General features: G+C 38.1%; 1 protein-coding gene across 1 annotated transcript in view; it reads left to right on the top strand.

The window, feature by feature from the left end:
- XPOT (exportin for tRNA) overlaps positions 1-18734 on the top strand; it is a 46974-nt gene that overhangs the window by 6734 nt on the left and 21506 nt on the right. Inside the window, exons 3-13 of the mRNA XM_004381551.2 lie at positions 6153-6235; positions 8151-8207; positions 8821-8890; positions 9641-9859; positions 10749-10933; positions 11033-11201; positions 12419-12655; positions 13608-13646; positions 13781-13843; positions 17989-18113; positions 18497-18641. Of these exons, the coding sequence (XP_004381608.1) occupies positions 6153-6235; positions 8151-8207; positions 8821-8890; positions 9641-9859; positions 10749-10933; positions 11033-11201; positions 12419-12655; positions 13608-13646; positions 13781-13843; positions 17989-18113; positions 18497-18641 (1392 nt within the window). The remainder of the gene's footprint in view (positions 1-6152; positions 6236-8150; positions 8208-8820; positions 8891-9640; positions 9860-10748; positions 10934-11032; positions 11202-12418; positions 12656-13607; positions 13647-13780; positions 13844-17988; positions 18114-18496; positions 18642-18734) is intronic.

The raw sequence follows: 18734 nt of genomic DNA, 5'->3' as shown, positions 1-18734 counted from the left end.
TGCACGCATATGTATGTCCCTGAGGGGCACAAATGGTTAAGCCTTGACTGCTAGCTGAAAGGTTGGTGGTTTGAACCCACCAGAGGCACTTCAGAAGACAGGCCTAGCAATTTGCTTTTGAGAGGTCACAGCCTTGAAAACTCCATGAAGCAGTTATACTCTGCACACATGGGTCGCCGTGAGTCGGAACCGACTTGATGGCAAAAAACAAATATATGTACATTAGGGGTGTGCGTGTGTGACGAAATAATTTCTTTTGTAAGGATTAGCACAAAGCTGGTTCCTAGGAGGCAGAGGTTAAAGATGTCCCACATTTCCAACTTTTCCAGATTGCTACTACTGCTCCTCCCCTCAGCTCTCTTCCTTCCATCTTTGGGTTCCATAATTTGCTGCAACATCTCATAGAACTCACGAACTGTATCATGGAAATGGTTTACGTGGTTGTGGAGGCTGGCAAGTCCCAAATCTGTGGGTCAGGCATACGCTTCTCATGACTCACATGGCCACAGGGGCCAAACAACAGGCTCCTAAGGTCAGGCTCCTAAGGTCAGACGATAAGGCTGCTGGCCCCTGGGGCTGTGGAAGCTGGAGAATCCCAGAACCAGCAGGTCAGATGGCAGGCCACTGGCTCAAGTCTCAAGACCTGAGGTCAGACAATGACATGCTGAATACAGGATCCAGTTGCATAGAGAGAGAGAGAGAGAGAGAGGCCTGTCAGAGCACTCACATATATACATTTGATGCAAGGCACACCCCAGGGAAGGGCGTGACTTGAGAAAGGGTGGGACTTCCTGCAAGGCTGTGACTCAGGATACATCTCACAGTAATCCTATCTCATTAACATACAGAGGCTAAGATTTACAATTTATAAAGTGGAAGATAATTAGGATAATTACATCAGATCACAAAATGGAGGACAGCCACACAGGACTGAATGTGGGCTAGCCAGGCTGACACACAACACCAGTCACCACACCTTGTTAGGGTTCCATGTATCTTATTTGCATGGTCCCACCCAGTCATTGTATGGGAGTCACAAAGACTATAGCTAGAAGGGCCATATTAAGTAATTCACTGCAGTGTGGGCCACCCCTTGTCTCTTCTAGCCATTGGCCCTTTCATACTTGATGGCTTAATTTTCCCCTCCCAATCATTTTACCAATCCAAAACAGCCATTAACACTTAGTCCTTCAGTCAGGCAAAGAGTATTCAGGGTGACGTTACTCAGATACCAGCCATTCAAGTTTGCTGCAGGTGTCCATCTGATCCAATCAGGTTCTCCAAAAGTTGTCCCATCTTCACCCTTTCTGGCCTCTAATAAAATTTAACTGAGAGAAGATTACTCCCTTGGTCTGAGCCTCTCGAGGTATCAACATGTTAGATTTCCGCCGCTGTATAACCCATTTGTTCATTCCTTTACCTTCAGCTGTTCTTTCTCCTTCCTTCCATTTGTCATTTATTTTTACTCAAACTTTTCCACCTTGGGAAGGGACATTGGGTTCAGCTGCTGTGCCAGTCCAGATGACTGGTAGTAAGACCAGTCTAGCAAGTGTTTCCCCCCTCGTCTACTCCCATTTATGTTGGATAGGGTTAAATAGGTATAACACTAGTGGGCTGTCTTGCCCACTAGGCAGTACTACAGTATTCACTGTCAACCCCCATTTTGCCAGATGGGGGGAAGGTACAGTCCATCCCGTCAGGCCCTTGAGAATTCTGGTGTACAGGTTCAGGAGTATAGTTACAGTCTCTTGCCTAGGGATCACCCCTGCTTCTGGCACCCATAGCTGCATCCCTGATCCTGGAACCATAGCATCTGTCAGGAAAAAAGCAATTTTAGGTGATGTGGGGAAGAACTGTACAGTGGTACTTGTGTTTTCCCCCCACTCTGTCTTCCCGAAGTCCCCAAGAGAAGTGTAGGAATCTGTCCAGTGGTGATCCTCCCTTTGTCCCCCTCAGATTGAGTGTGAGCACACACACATAAAAGCATGTGAGCCAGCTCTTCATGCCTTTATCTCTCCCCAGGTTAGATAACAGTGTTTCAATTGCCCATTCCAATTCTCTATCAAACCATTAGTCTGAGGGTGGTATGCAACATGGTATGTCCATTTAATATGATGGGTTTTGGCCCATTGCTGCACCCTGTGGGCTGTAAAGTGTGTAACTTGGTGGCCCAAATTGGTAGGTATCTTGTTCCAGTCCCTTAATGGTGTTTTTGGTGTTTGCGTCAGGATATGCAAAGCCCAGTCCAGAGTATCTATTCCTGTGAGGACTCCTCTGTAGCCACCAGGTGCCATGAGCATCACTGGTCCAATATAATCAACTTGCCAGCTATGTGCAGGGCCTTCCCCCTGGGGAATCTGTGCCATAGCCATCTGCAACCTCTCTCTTTTTTTTTTTTTTTTTTTGCTGGCAGACAGAGCAGTTCTTACTGATATTTTGTGCCTCAGAGGGTGTAAAAGGGATGTGTCTAGATTCAGCCCATCTCTGCATGGCTGCATCACCCCCATGTCAGCTCATTTCGTGGACCCAATTGGCCACCTCAAGGGAGTGTACCAACAGGTCCACTTGCTGATTCTATTCGCCTTCTGATCCAGAAAAGTGGTCCTTCTGATGGGCATTGACCTGCCCTACTCTAAATTTCCAGAGTGTTTTTCATAGGTTCATGCCACACACAGGTGTCCCTTTAATAGTCCAATTTTCCATCACCCATTTGCCTGACTCTATAGCCAGGCCATTGGCTGCTGCCCATGAATCAGTAAAAATCCAAACATTGGGCTGTCACCATTGCGTAATTCTTCCATCACGGCTAGGAAGACAGCATGCAGTTCAGACCATTGAGCTGATCTGTTACCTTCTTCAGTCAGTCTTCCTGTCTGCTAGACTTAAGGCAGCTCTCCACATCACATGTTGTCTTATGTACCCTGGAACTGCCATCCATGAACCAGGTAGCCTTCTGGTTAGCAGAAAGTTGTTCATAGGGTACTGTTCATGTAACAGTGGGCTCTGGCAGCTTCTCAGGTGGTTCCAGGGTAGGACCTATAGGAAAAGAGGCTGCCTGCTTGTGGTGGGTGCCCCCTGCATTCCTCCAGCAGCTTGTTCTTGTATGAAGCATTTCCATTTTATTATGGAGCTATGTTGGGTACTACCTTCCTTATTAGACTGTTTCTCTGACATCACCCAAGACATTATGGTATTTCAGGACTCATGATGATTTTATGTCATCATTGAGGCAGTATCAATCAATGACCAATAGCAGGCGAGTAATTGCCTTTCAAATGGAATATATTGTGCTGCAGCATCTGGAAACTTTCTAGTCCAGAATCCCAGGGGTCGCCATAGGGTGGCAGTCTCAGGTTTTTGCCATAAGTTCCAGTCTGCATAAGCACGTGTGGCAGACACCTTCAAAATCATGTCTAAATGTGGATCATAAGGGCCCAATGGCAGGGAGAATGAGACTGCTTTCTGTAACTCATTCATATCCTGCTGTTACTCTGGCCCCCATTCGACCGCAGTTTTCTTCCAGGTGGTTTTATGGATGGGCCAGCAGTATTGCCAGATGTGGAATATGTATTCTCCAAAATCTAAATAAACCAACCAAATGTTGGGCCTTCTGTTTAGTTTTGGGGGTAGGTAGCGACAACAATTTATTCTTGATTGTCTGCGGAATGCCACAGGTGAGTCCTGCCCGTTATTCCCAAGAATTTCACTGTTTTGTCAGGGCGCTGGATTTTTGCTGGATTTGTTAACCAGCCTCTGTTGGTCATGTGGGCCACCACTGTATTCAAATCAGCCCTAGCCTGTTTTTTAGTGTTTGATACTAACGTAATATGGTCAGTGTAATGTATCATTACACTTGAGATCTATACCAAGTTTAAGTCTCTTCTAACCAAACAATGGCAGTGTCTTAGTCATCTTGTGCTGCTACAACAGAAATACTACAGGTAGATGACTTTAACAAAGAGAAATTTATTTCTTCACAGAAAGTAGGCTAAAAGTCCAAATTCAGGGCATTAGCTCCAGGGGAAGGCCTTCTCTCTCTGTCAGCCTTCTCATCAACCTCCCCCCGGACTAGGAGCTTCTCTACACATGGACCCCGGGTCCAACGGATGAGCTCTGCTCCCGGCACTGCTTTCTTGGTGGTATGAGGTCCCCGATTCTTTGCTTGCTTCCAATAAAAGGTGGTGCAGGCCACACCCCAGGGAAACTCCCTTTACATTGGATCAGGGATGTGACCTTAGTAAGGGTGTACAATCCCACCCTAATCCTCTTTAACATAAAATTACAATCACAAAGTGGAGGACAGCCACACAATGCTGGGAATCATGGCCCAGCCAAATTGATAAACACATTTTTTGGGGGGACATAATTTAATCCATGATAGGCAGTAAGCCAGTGAATTCAAGTTAACTCTGTGCCAGTGCAGTGAAAGTAAATTGTGATTCTTCCCACATGAAAGCAAACTGTGGCTGATTCTTTACCGAGATCGGGATTGAGAAAAAGGCATTTGCAAGATCAGTTACTGAGTACCAGTCTCCTTTAGCCTGCTATATTTTCTGCACTGTTAATACCATGTCTGGAACAACTGAAGCCACAGGTGGCACTACTTTATTTAGGCCTCAACAGTCTACTGTCAGCCTCCATGACCAATCTGCCTTTTTCACGGGCCATACAGGGCTGTTATAAAGAGAATTTGTTGACATCAACCCTTTAATCAAAAGCAGTAATCTCCTTTTGTCCACCAAGCTTCCTATCCTGTTTTCAAATTAACAACCTGGGTGGGTTTGTGCAATTCTAATGGTTCCCATTTAGCATGTCCAATTAATACTGGCCTAAGGGCACTTACACACCTTCAGTTTCACAGTATCAGGTAGAGGGAGTGTTCCCAATCAGACGTAATATCCATACCAATAGTACATTCAGGTAAGGGAGATGCAGCTACTTCATGCAAAAAACAAAAATCAAACCAGACCCACTACCATCGAGTGGATTCTGACTCAGCAAGCGTCTGTTTAAGTCTTCCAATTCTCATCCAAACTTTCACCTTAGTCTCGTCAACCGTTGCATCCCCGTAGGTAAAATTTCACAAAATAACGCTTATTCTGGTGAGGTGTAATGCACTGTGATATTTTCTGTTGTGCTTAATTTTTTACTGCTGATCAAAACCCACTAAATTGATTTAATCACTAACAGGACACAACCCACCATTTAAAAAAAAATTGACCTAATTGAAGTTAGATTCCTCTAATGCTTAGTATTCCTTCTACTACATTACAAGGTTTATATCAGTACCTAAGTGCTTTAAAATCATCTAGCAATGTTTCTATTTTAAATGTAATTTTCTTGGCGGTTTGAGACAATTTTTACAAGTTGATAAGGTTACTTTGCTACTTGTCCGTTGTCATATGTGAAAGCTGCATCTGTGATTGATGCCTAGTGAAACATGTTAACGGAATGGAGTGGCACAAGCAGCTCCCATTTTCATAACAATTTGGTAGAGGGCACGTGGACTTGGTGCTGTGTCCGTTCTCGAGTACGCTTGTTCTTTGTTGGCATGGAGGCTTATATTTGATAACAAGACCCTAAATTCATGAACAGAGGGATGAGGGACACCCTTCCTAAATAAAGCTTTTACTTTTTCATTTATTTGGTGCTTTTCCAAAATTCATATCGTGCAGTTGTATTCCAATTTTAATCTTATTATTGGGGTGAACCTTTTCTGTGTAACCATAGATCACATGATGTACAGTGTGTGTTTTGTTTTTTATAATCACCTGTTGAATGACGTATTTGCTATTAAATAGGAAAAATACACTTTTTGCACTATTCTTAAATACTTGCATATACTTCATAGTAGTATGACACTTGACAAAAGCACTTACTTATATGTTCTCTTTTAGTCCTCATAATAACGTACTGAAATCTACAGGACATTTTTGTGTTATATCCTTTGTTGTAAGAGAATAGGTTTTAGTATATAACTGATGGAATTTATTTAATTTAACCTTTTTTCTAGGAATGATCTCTGAGTTGCATGTATTAAGAAACCTGAATTCAGTGTTTTAGCTATTACTCCCAGAATATTTTGCTTAGTATTAGTAGGGCATTGAGATTGACTATTGTTAAGTTAATTTTTCTGTTTTGCCGTCTTACAGGCCCTGGCCTATTTTGAACAGTTAAAAATTTCCCCAGATGCTTGGCAGGTGTGTGCAGAAGCCCTAGCCCAGAGGACGTATAGGTAATTAAAACATAATTTGCATGACTCTTAAAAGAATTTAAATTTCTGTGCATTTGCCAGGACTATTCAATTTACCTGTAATTGAAAAACGTTTTCGTAAAAGCTTTTTTGAACTTGTGACTTTTGGAAAAGCATTAATACATAGTCAATCTGTGTAGGAATGGGAGGAATCATAAATTAATATGTGGACCATTCAAGAATTGACTTTTCAGTAAAAACATCCCTTATGTTGTGTAGCTGACAGCAGATCCCAGATTGGACATAATACAGTAGAAATTTTCTTATTATGCGTGAGCCTGATAGTTGGTTATCTAAAACATTGGTATAAGAGGTAATCATAGATGATGTATATCTTAATTTTTAATTTTAACTTAAAGTATATAAACATTCAATTACCATTCTTCTGATATTGGAGCACCGTCTTTGTTTCTATGCCCGTTAGCATTTACTTCTTTCCTTGATCACACCCATAGTCCAACCTCAAATTTCCACTTTGGGTCTCTATAATGAAGTGAGGAACAGTGAGTACAGATTTTTATGTTTTTTAGTTATTTCCCCCCACCTCCCCATGTCTTCTGGTTATTTGGCCCATACCACATATGTATAAATTTCTCTTTCACCTGTAATGTGACTTCCTATGAAGTCTTTCTGAAGTATTTAACTTAAATTTACAGAAATAGGAACTTTCATCATACTCATTTCATCAGTTTATGTAGTAATTAAAGTTACTTTCTTACCAGAGAAGCACAACTAGCATAATGAGGCTTGGGGAAAACACAGCTACTAGTGGCAAGCAAACAACTCACTGGTGGGAGCAGAAGTGCATGGGTGTTAGTGATGGCCTGCTGGCGGGAGTTCTGGGTGTTGCATCAGTCACTGTGTTTTACAGGGGAAACTGAGTGCTTCAGTTTAGTGAAAGTTGGTTTCAGGAGTATCTACTGTGTGCTTCTAGAGTAAATAGAAGCTGGCTTTTAATTAAAGGCTTCCTGTAGTTAGTTTTTTGAGTGGAAAATTTAAGTCTTGCATAATTTAGTTAAGGATTCAGTGCCATCTGTGATAAGAATGGAAACCCTAGGGTATCAGAAGAGATGCTAATTAAACCTAAGTAAAAAAAAGTTTAAAAGAGTAAGTTTTATCTTCTACCATGTGAAATTATTTCATTTATTAATTCATGTAGTTAAAATAAGGTCTGAATTCTTACATGGACCAGTTAATGCACATGTGAAAATTTTTTCCATGCTTGAGCCTAGCCCAAACCAGCTGTCTGGCTTGAGCAGAGGATTGGTAACTGAGGGAACTTTCAAAGTTTGTAGGTGGCTCACTGCAACTCTGTTTTACCTCTAGAGAGCCAATTGGAAGTGTGTAATTGATGGATGCTGATTTTTGTCACTGTGTTCTAAGGATAGTAAATTTGTGACTCAGTTTCCGATGTGGACTTCGAGGAGGCTGGACTGCCAGCCAAAGTGGCCCTGCTTGGTTTGGATTTGGCGGCAGTAGAACTGACTAGGGTTGAATTCTAAGTGGGACTTGGAATCTCTAGTTAAACTCAGTCTCTGTCTACCATTTGTCATTTTTATACCTAGCCTTTTTACTTTAAAATGTTGCAGTTCCAGGAAGCCTGATGTCTTACATTTAGAACGAATGCCTTCTGTTTGCAAAGCATAATATTTAGGTTCATCTTAATATTTTTGGTTATTTTTTTGCCAGATTTAGTAGGAGTATTAAATAATATTTACATTTCTCTTAGCTTTTTAAACAAATGGATATGAATGTAATAAAATGAAACTAGTAAGTGGAAAGCCAGCCAAAGGTCTAGTTTGGAAACTTCTCAGCTGTGCTTTTCATTAATATTTTGCATTTAGTTTCTTTGTTCCAATTCATATTCTGCTTATCCAACTTTCTTTTCCTTTTTCAGTGATGACCACATAAAGTTTTTCTGCTTTCAAGTACTAGAACATCAAGTTAAATACAAGTAAGGCTTTTCTCACTATTTTGACTCAGAGATATGTAAAGAGAGGCTTAGTTTCTCCCTCTTTTGGGAAACCAGAAGACAGGTTATAAGTTGACGATCTGTAAATCACATCTGGTTTATAAATGTGTTTTTGCTTATCCCAGAGTGTATCAAAAATACTGAATTAAAGATGGAGTAACACCAGGCTTGTTTTCCTACGTGACAGCTCTCTATTAGAGTTGAGTGGCCACATGAACACTGGTGCCTTAATTAAGCAAAACAACGAACTGCTGCTTAGAGGATCCTTGATTTGCCTACTGATTTAGTCTGTGAATCACAGACTTCAGACCACAGTTAAATTTCTACTTGAAAAGATCTGTAGTTACCATTTTGTTTTAGCATGAATTGAACCACATACCAAACTAAGATCTCTCTTGATACCCTCCCTGCCACTCCAGCTCCTATCTCTTCTTTAAAGCACTGATGAAAGGGGCATTACCAGCTTATCTAAGGAAGCTTTAACTAACTGAGTGATATACTAATTTTCCCTTTCATATATATAAGAGGCTATTATTTTTCAAAACCACAGACACGAAATACAGCCCTTCTTATTTGTCTTCTGTATTTTAAACAGATACTCAGAACTAACTACTGTTCAGCAACAACTGATTAGGGAGACGCTTATATCTTGGCTTCAAGCTCAGGTAAAATAGTAACTTCATTTACTACCTCAGGTTACCAAATGTTTAAACTTCTATTTTTGAAAGAGTTTATAACTTTACCTCTAAAATTCTAATCATCTGTGTTTGATCCTGTAGCTTTTTTTAAAAAGTGCTGGTTTTGAAGATCACGAGTAGGTGAAAACTTGGCAGTAATTTAAAATTATATCAGTAACTGAAACTGTCATGTCTTCCACGACACACTGTGAAAATTTTGGTTTTAAAATGTAAATTTTTTTTACTACCTGACAATAGTGGCTTTTCTGTTTGGCTCTTAAAGGTGAGTCCTCCTGGACAGTCTTTTTACAAAGGGCTCTTTTCAAAGGTAGAGTTCTTTAATTACAGCGTGTTCTTTTGGGTAAATTAAATTATAGCTAATCTTAACATATAAAGCAGTTACGTAGCTAGAATTATTTTTCTTAAACAACAAGCAAGTAGAAGAAAAATAATTGAAAGATTATTTTCATCTAAGAAGAAATTATGGGAGCTATTAAAACTCTGCACAGTGTAAGAATGAGAAATAGCCATCAGAACCTTTGTCAGTTTGATTGTTCTCTGCCTGGTCAGTCATTTAAATATACTTCGATAATTCTCGTGCATCTTTCTTGCACAGCTAATCTGGACCATGATGAACTTTAGTGCGTTTTTGCTTATTAATGATAAATAGAAAAACAGTCTATGCTTGGGTCTTTTCAGTTTACGTTTAATTTCTTGGATTATTTCTCTGTTTGTTAGATGCTGAATCCCAACCCAGAGAAGACCTTTATACGAAATAAAGCAGCCCAAGTCTTCGCCTTGCTTTTTGTTACAGAATATCTCACTAAATGGCCCAAGTTTTTTTTTGACATTCTCTCAGTAGTGGACCTAAATCCAAGGGGAGTAGATCTGTACCTCCGAATCCTCATGGCTGTTGATTCAGAGTTGGTGGATCGTGATGTGGTGCATACGTCAGAGGCAAGTAACTTCTTAACTATTTTTTAGTTTTTAATGTAGATTTTGTAGTAGATAGTGGGCACATAATAAAAGAAGTAGGAAGGCTTATTTTAATTTTTTGGAGACAATTTTGCCTAAGAATGATTATAAATTTACTGAATTTGTTGAATTTTGTTTTACAAAGGAACTTAAACTTGATTTAAGATGTAGGTTGAAATTAGAGTATTACCTTAGATTTTTTAACTAAGAAAGTACTTTTCTCCAGTGAAATACACAAATTTCTCCTATGAATTTGTCAAAAAATGTGGTCTGTATTTATGACTACTATGTAGTTCTGAGGAAGGAAGAACCGTTGTCTATGAATTATCAATGCTGGATTTTTCTGTGTTCTTGGTTATGTAGTCCATCACCTGGTCTTTTCTCTATTTCTTCATTATGCTGTATATTTTCTCTTAATTCTTAAAGAACAGAATAGAAAGTTTGAAATGTGTTTAATGATTTGAGATCATTGTATGTCTGAAACATTTATAACTTCAAAGGGTATTATTGTGAATTCAAGTTTCTGCCATTCTGTACTTAAAGTTTAAGTCTCCTGTACAGAATATTGAGAAATATGTTTTATCACATGCCGAATATTTCTATACAATGCTTATTTATAGTTTGTTTAATAAAAAATCAAGTCTGGCAGCGAGGAATGGAACGGAAAAAGGAAATACAGAGAATCACAGGATATGATTTTAGAGCTGATAAATAGGAAATAGTGGCAGGGAATGTGTTACCAAGTCTGAAAGTTTAGTGGTAAGAAAAATATTGTGCAACTATTCAGATGTCAAACACTATTTTGTGAGGTAATCTACTTTGACTGTGTATTTGGTGATAAATTTTTTTTTTTTTTTTTTTTTCTTTTTAGGAGGCTCGTAGGAATACTTTAATAAAAGATACCATGAGGGAACAGTGTATTCCAAACCTGGTGGAATCATGGTACCAAATCTTACAAAATTATCAGTATAATAATTCAGAAGTGACATGTCAGTGCCTTGAAGTAGTTGGGGCTTATGTCTCTTGGATAGACTTATCCCTTATAGCCAATGATAGGTAAGTATACCTGATTTTTAAAATATGAATCTGTAAAATACGGTATCTAGAATTTAAGAATTTGAAAATGTTTTAACAGTTTTCTTCCCCCATTACCAGGTTTATAAATATGCTGCTAGGTCATATGTCAATAGAAGTGCTACGGGAAGAAGCATGTGATTGTTTATTTGAAATTGTAAATAAAGGAATGGATCCTGTTGATAAAATGAAACTAGTAGAATCTTTATGTCAGGTATTACAGGCTGCTGGGTTTTTCAACATTGACCAGGTCAGTAAATTTATGTATAAAATTTTGATAATTTCTGGAACAAACTAGGATATGCAGTAACTTACACTTTTGTTTTGTTTTTAAATGTTGTAAAACTTTCCTTTAGGTTATAATAATAAACAGTTGTATCCAGAAAGCCATAATGCTGTCTGTAGCATTTGTCTTGGACAGTAGATTGTATCATTTCTTAAACTTTAAGGTCTGAGATGGAGCCTGAAATTGTGCATTTCTAACAAAGTCCCAGGTGATGCTGATACTGCTGGCCCGTGGACCACACTTTTGAATGGCATGGACTATACCATTTACGTGACAGTGTTTTTTTACCAAGATTAAGCTCAGTAATTATGAATGTTACGTATTCATAATATTTTTGAATTGTAACTCATTTGAGCTGTTCAGCCCTGTCAGAGGACAGTGGGTGTGGTAAAGTTTAGTGATTTAGAAACAGAATTGAAGGTTTATGTTTTTATTTTGCTGTGACAGAAGATAAAGAATCACTAAGAAGTCTTTGTATTGCTGATATGTCAGTAATATGGCTTTAGTGTTTTTATTGTTTACAGACAAATAGTAAAAAAATTTTTTTTTACATTTCAAGTAATTGTCTTATTTCATCCCTGGTAAAAGATCTAAAATGGTAAAGCTAGAGCCTTTTTCTATGGGTGAGCAGCCTATAGAAAATAATGTTAAATTTTATTTCTGACGCTTAACACCTATATGACCTTAGGCAGGTAATTGTAATAGCAGTTCTGTCTTCTTGCAGGATACTTGAGTATCGAATTAGATAGTATCAGAAAGGACTGTTGTAAATTGTTACACATACTGTAATATGACAGTATTAACTTTATTGGAACATGTTTACTAAATTCAGCAGTTTAGAGAGGAGGGGACTAACTTACTAATGAAATTTAAATTCTCATCTTAAAGTCTTAAGGAAGTTTGTAGAGATTTCCTGAAACTTCAGATGACTTTTTTCTTTTAAAGCTTTTGTGAAGCTGGTAATGTCTACAGGACTATAATCATTAAAAATAGTTGCTTTAAAGAGTACTAGTGGATAATAATTGTATCAGAGGAATTCAAATTCCCTGATCAAGACAATGGAATTATTAAAGATCTAGTATCAGTTTATAATTGGCACTTGCTTAATACTAAAGTTTAGAGTTTTCCCTCTCATTCTTAGATGGTAGTTTTAAATTGGTGTCTGTCTTGATTGCTTATAGGAAGAAGATGTTGACTTCCTAGCCAGATTTTCTAAGCTGGTAAATGGAATGGGACAGTCATTGATAGCTAGCTGGACTAAACTAATTAAGAATGGGGATATTAAGAATGCTCAAGAGGCACTGCAAGCTATTGAAACAAAAGTGGCGCTGATGTTGCAGCTACTAATTCATGAGGATGATGACATCTCCTCTAACATTATTGGGTTTTGTTATGATTATCTTCATATTTTGAAACAGGCAAGTCCTTGTTTTAATCTTTTTGTCCAGTAGGTAAGATAGAGGGGTCATAGAGAATTTGGAAAATAACATGTAAATACTCATAATTCTACCTAAAAATATTGATTTTTAAAGAACTAAAATATTTTCATCTTTTTTCTGGGGGTTTTCCCCCATAGTTAAAATAATTATGTTTATTGTCTTAAAAAAGAAAGAAAATTTCTTAGCCAGAAAACAGGAAATGGGTTGGTTCTGAAATTTCACTCGACTTAACGAGCATGAGAGTTAGTTATAGGCTTTAGTTATCTTTCTGCTTTGAACCTGTAGTTCTAAATACAGTAGAAATTTTATTAAACACAATTCATTATTTTAATTTCTTACAAACTTTTTTTTAAAAAAATGAAAAATTTCCCCTTAAACAGTAGCCTTTTAAAGAATTAGTAACTCTTCATTATGACATTATATGAGAGAAAATTACCTGTTTTGTATGCTTTGTATTAATTGAACAAACTGAAGCTTAAATTTTTTTCCCCAAAATGAATATTGCTTCTGTTTTATTGTTACAAGCATAATACATGTTTACATGCATACTTAAAGAATTTTAGGCAATGCCGAAAGATAAGAAAGTTAATATGAGTACTTAAAATTACTATACTGTAGCTCTTAATAGGCTTCTAGGCTTGTTTTACTTTTTTAAAAAACAAGATGGGATCATACTTTACTGTCCTATAACCTGCTTTTTTTTGCTGAAAATCAAACATGCATCTGCATCTTTGCCTACTTATCAAGTTATTTATAATGTAGAATTGTTAGGTCTTAGTGTAAGTACATTTTAACTATAGTCAGATACTGCCAAAATGCCCTTCAGAAAAGTTGTGTACATGTTTTAAAGATCTTAATTGATTAGAAAAATATTTTGATAAACAAATATAACTTTAGGAAACCTAATAAATTATTGCTTACTTTTTGACAGCTTACAGTGCTCTCAGATCAGCAGAAAGCTAATGTAGAGGTAAAATTGACTTCTTTTTGCTTTATTTAAACTGACGGTACATTCTATGTTTGTACAGTCTGCCTTGAAATATTTTTTAATTTTTCAAATTAAAAGAGATTGATTGACAAATGGTGTTTTGTTCTTAATTTTAGGCAATCATGTTGGCTGTCATGAAAAAATTGACTTACGATGAAGAGTACAACTTTGAAAATGAGGTAAGAATTTTTCTTTGAGGGGAAATCAGTTTTAGTTTTATTGTTTACTTACACCGCATTAGTATTTCAAGTCTTGATCATTTCGGAACCCTTTAAAAGAAGACATATTCAAAAATTTAGTCTTGTTTGTACTGACCTCAACTTTAGGTCTCCACCATGTATCTGTCAGTTTGTTGTACTGTGGTGACTTGCGTGTTGCTGTGATACTGGAAGCTTTGCCACCAGTAATTCAAATACCAACAGGGTCACTCTCGGAGGACAGGTTTCAGCTGAGCTTCCAGACTAAGACAGACTAGGAAGAAGGACCTGGCAGTCTACTTTTGAAAAAATTGGCTAGTGAAAACCTTATGAATAGCACCAGAAAATTGATACAGTGCCAGAAGATGAGCCCCTCAGATTGCAAGGCACTCAAAATACGACTAGGGAAGAGCTGCCTCCTCAAAGTAGAGTTGACCTTAATGATGTGGATGGAGTAAGCTTTTGGGACCTTCATCTGCTGGTGTGGCATGACTCAAAACGACAAGAAACAGCTGCGAACATCCATTAATAATCAGAATGTGGGAAGTACGAAGTATGAATCTAGGAAAATTGGAAGTTGTCAAAAATGAAATGGAATGCATAAACATTGATATCATAGGCATTAGTGGCAATGGACTGGTATTGGCCATTTTGAATCAGACAATCATATAGTCTATGCAGGGAATGACAGATTGGAGAGGATTGGCATCACGTTCATCATCAAGAACATGTCAGGATCTGTCCTGAAGTACAACGCTGTCAATGATAGGATAATATCCATGCTCCTACAAGGAAGACTGGTTAATATGACTGTTATTCAGATTTACGCACCAAAGACTAAAGCCAAAGATGAAGAAATCGAAGATCTTTTCCAACTTCTGCAGTCTGATATTGATGAAACATGCAATCAAGATGCATTGATAATTCCTGGTGATTGGAATGTGAAAGTTGGAAACAGAAGAAATTGGTAGTTGGAAAATACAGCCTTGGTGATACAAACAACGCTGGAGACCACATGACAGAATTTTGCGAGACCAAAGACTTCCTCATTGAAGTACGTTTTTTTCAACAACATAAATGGCAGCTGTACACATGGACCTCACCAGATGGAATACACAGGAATCAAATCAACTACATCTATGGAAAGATGACAGAAAAGCTCACTCAGTATCCTCAGTCAGAACAAGACCAGGGGCTGACTGTGGATATCAGTTACTCATATGCAAGTTCAGGTTGAAGTTGAAGAAATTTAGAACAAGTCCACAATAGCCAAAGTACAACCTTGAGTATATCCCTCCTGAATTTAGAGACCGTTTCAAGAATAGATTTGACGAGTTGAACGCTAATGAGGGAAGACCGGATGAGTTGTGGAGTAATATCAAGGACATCATACATAAAGAAAGCAAGAAGTCATTAAAAAGACAGGAAAGAAAGAAAAGACCAAATTGGATGTCAGATCAGACTCTGCAAGTTGCTCTTGAATGTTGAGTAGCTAAAGCAAAAGGAGGAAATGTTGAAAGTAAAAGAGCTGAATAGAAGATTTTAAAGGGCGGCTCCAGAAGACAAAGCAAAGTATTATGATGAAATTTGCAAAGACCTAAAGATAGAAAACTGAAAGGGAAGAACACTCTCACCAGTTCTCAAACTGAAAGAATTGAAGAAATTCAAACCTCAAGTTGCAGTATTGAAGAATTCTACGGGAAAAATACTGAATGATGCAGGAAGCATGAAAAGAAAATGGAAGGAGTACAGAGTCACTATACCAAAAAGAACTGGTCGACATTCAGCCATTTCAGGAGGTAGCATATGATCAAGACCCAATGTTACTAAAGGACGAAATCCAAGCTACGCTGAAGACATTGGCAAAAAACAAGGATCCAGGAATTGATAGAATACCGATCGAGATGTTTCAACAAATGGATGCAGCACTGGAAAGTACTCACTTGTCTATGCCAGGAAATTTGGAAGACAGCTACCTGGCCAACTGACTAGAAGAGATCCATGTTTATGCCTATTCCCAAGAAAGGTGATCTAACCGAAGGCGGAAATTATCAAACAATATCATTAATATCACACACAAGTAAAATTTTGCTGAAGATCATGCAAAAGCGACTGCAGCAATATGTCGACAGGGAACTGCCAGAAATTTAGCCTGGATTCAGAAGAGGACGGTGGGAGGAGGGATATCATTACTGATGTCAGATGGATCTTGGCTGAAAGCAGAGAATACCAGAAAGATGTTTTCCTGTACTTTATTGACTATGGAAAGGCATTCGACTGTAAATAATAACAAACTATGGATAACATTGCAAAGAATGAGAATTCCAGAACACTTAGTTGTGTTTATGAGGAACCTGTATTTAGACCAGGAAGTAGTCGTTCGAACAGAACAAGGGGATACTGCATGTTTTAAAGTTAAGAAAGATGTATGTCCAGGTTGTATCCTTTCACCATACTTAGTCTCTATGCTGAGCAGATACTCTGAGAAGCTGGACTATATAAAGAAGAACAAAGCATCAGGATTGGAGAAAGACTCATTAACAACAACCTGCGTTATGCAGATGACACAACCTTGCTTACTGAAAGTGAAGAGAACTTGAAGCACTTACTGATAAAGTTGAAGACTACAGCCTTCAGTATGGGTTATACCTCAACATAAAGAAAACAAAAATCCTCACAACTGGACCAATAAGCAACATCATGTTAAATGGAGAAAAGATTGAAGGATTTCATTTTACTTGGATCCACAATTAACCCCCATGGAAGCAGCAGTCAAGAAATGAAACGATGCATTGCATTGGGCAAATCTGCTGCAAAAGACCTCTTTGGAGTATTAAAAAGGAAAGATGTCACTTTAGGGACTAAGGTGTGCCTGACCCAAGCCATGGTGTTTTCAATTGCCTCATATGTATGTGAAAGCTGGACAGTGAATAAGGAAGACCGAAGAAGAATTGATGCCTTTGAGTTATGGTGCTGATCAATATTGAATATACCATGGACTGCTAGAAGAATGAACAAATCTGTCATGGAACAAGTACAGCCAGAATGCCCATTAGAAGCAAGGATGGCGAGACTTTGTCTCACTTACTTTGGACATGTTACCAGGAGGGACCAGTCGCTGGAGAAGGACATCATGCTTGGGAAAGTAGAGGGTCAGCTAAAAAGATGAAGACCCTTAACGAGATGGATTGACACTGTAGCTGCAACGATGGGCTCAAACGTAACAACAATTGCGAGGATCGTGCAGGACCCGACAGTGTTTTGTTCTGTTTACACAGGGTCGCTATGAGTTGAAACGGGCTCAACGGCACCTACAACAACCACCACCTTAGGAGGCCTGTTAATCCTTCATTTTGTATTTTGTCTATTAAAGATGTGTTTTAGAAAATATTTTACAGCATTGAACTTAGTAAAATATTGACAGTATATATTGGTAATCACACCTTATTTTGAATTTAATTAATAAGAGTGTGGTTGAGACCCAGTCAGTGGGCTTCAGACTGTAAGCCTCTATGGGAGAGTGGGAATGGGGCACCTAACTGTCTGGAGTTAACGTTCTTGTCCAGATTTGCATATGGGCCAGCCTTCCATCAATCACAGGGCCAGCAGATGCTTTCTACTGACTCAATCATGGCATGTACTTTTTAGCTGTGTGATGAAGTGTTCTATTCCCCCACCTCCCTGGCAGTCTGCAGCTTTGGACTGTGAAAGGGTAATGGTTATAATAACCAGCACATTATGAACTTATGACGTGCCAGGCTTGTTATGTATAGTAACTCTAGTCATACAGTATTGCTATTGGACATTTGAGGTATTAGGAGAATAAGGTGTCAAAGCCTCACAAATCCCAGTGTGAACATATCTGGCCTAGACCCTTGTCCTATACCACCTCTCTATATGTCTAGTTCTAGACTTTCGAGGTCTAGGGCTATGTTCAGAAATACTTATTTGTGAGCAGGAGTGGCAAAAGCTAAGCATAGTAATAGTTTCCTATGTAAATAAATACTGATTAAAAAAAAAACAACTATTTGTAAATACAGCAAACTACATGAGAAACCAAAATTTATGTGGATTTTAAAATCTTTTATTTTAAATTTTTAAAATGAGAATTTTAAAATATATCCTAGGGTGAAGATGAAGCCATGTTTGTAGAATATAGAAAACAACTGAAGTTGTTGTTGGACAGGCTTGCTCAAGTCTCACCAGAGTTACTGCTGGCTTCTGTTCGCAGAGTTTTTAGTTCTACACTGCAGTAAGTTTGTCGTTGTTTTTGTAATAAGCCCATCTTTATCCATCCCTTTGCCACCTGGTGATGGTATAAAATAAGTGGTTCATATGACTTATTAATCCATATTACCCTTTAAGATCTTATGTGTATTTCTGGAAACTGCATTTCTCTTGTCTCCTTGATTTCTCTTGATCCTTGGGGGAACTGCTGCTCTTTGAGACACACAATAAAATGAGTAATGTCAGTTATTTCTACTTTTGTGATATAAATTCTGAACTTGGCAAAATTAGCAATTACTTTGACATTTTAATAGTTAAAAGGTTTTCGTTGGTGTCTTATTATTCTGTGCAGTACCAGTTGTATAAAAAGTTTATGTTCAGATCTCACTGACATATTATCCCCGGTAGGAATTGGCAGACTACACGGTTTATGGAAGTTGAAGTAGCAATAAGATTGCTGTATATGTTGGCAGAAGCTCTTCCACTATCTCATGGTGCTCACTTCTCAGGTGACGTCTCAAAAGCTAGTGCTTTGCAGGATATGATGCGAACTGTAAGTATACTGAAGATAATTTATTTTAAACATATCTTTCTGTTTTTACTGTAAATTAATGGGAGTTCCTTAATTGTAAGAACTTAGTATCTG

The sequence above is a fragment of the Trichechus manatus genome, unplaced genomic scaffold (assembly GCF_000243295.1).
Source record: "Trichechus manatus latirostris isolate Lorelei unplaced genomic scaffold, TriManLat1.0 scaffold00086, whole genome shotgun sequence".
NCBI classification, from domain to species: Eukaryota; Metazoa; Chordata; class Mammalia; order Sirenia; family Trichechidae; genus Trichechus; species Trichechus manatus.
This window is presented reverse-complemented; position numbering and strand designations above follow the sequence as displayed.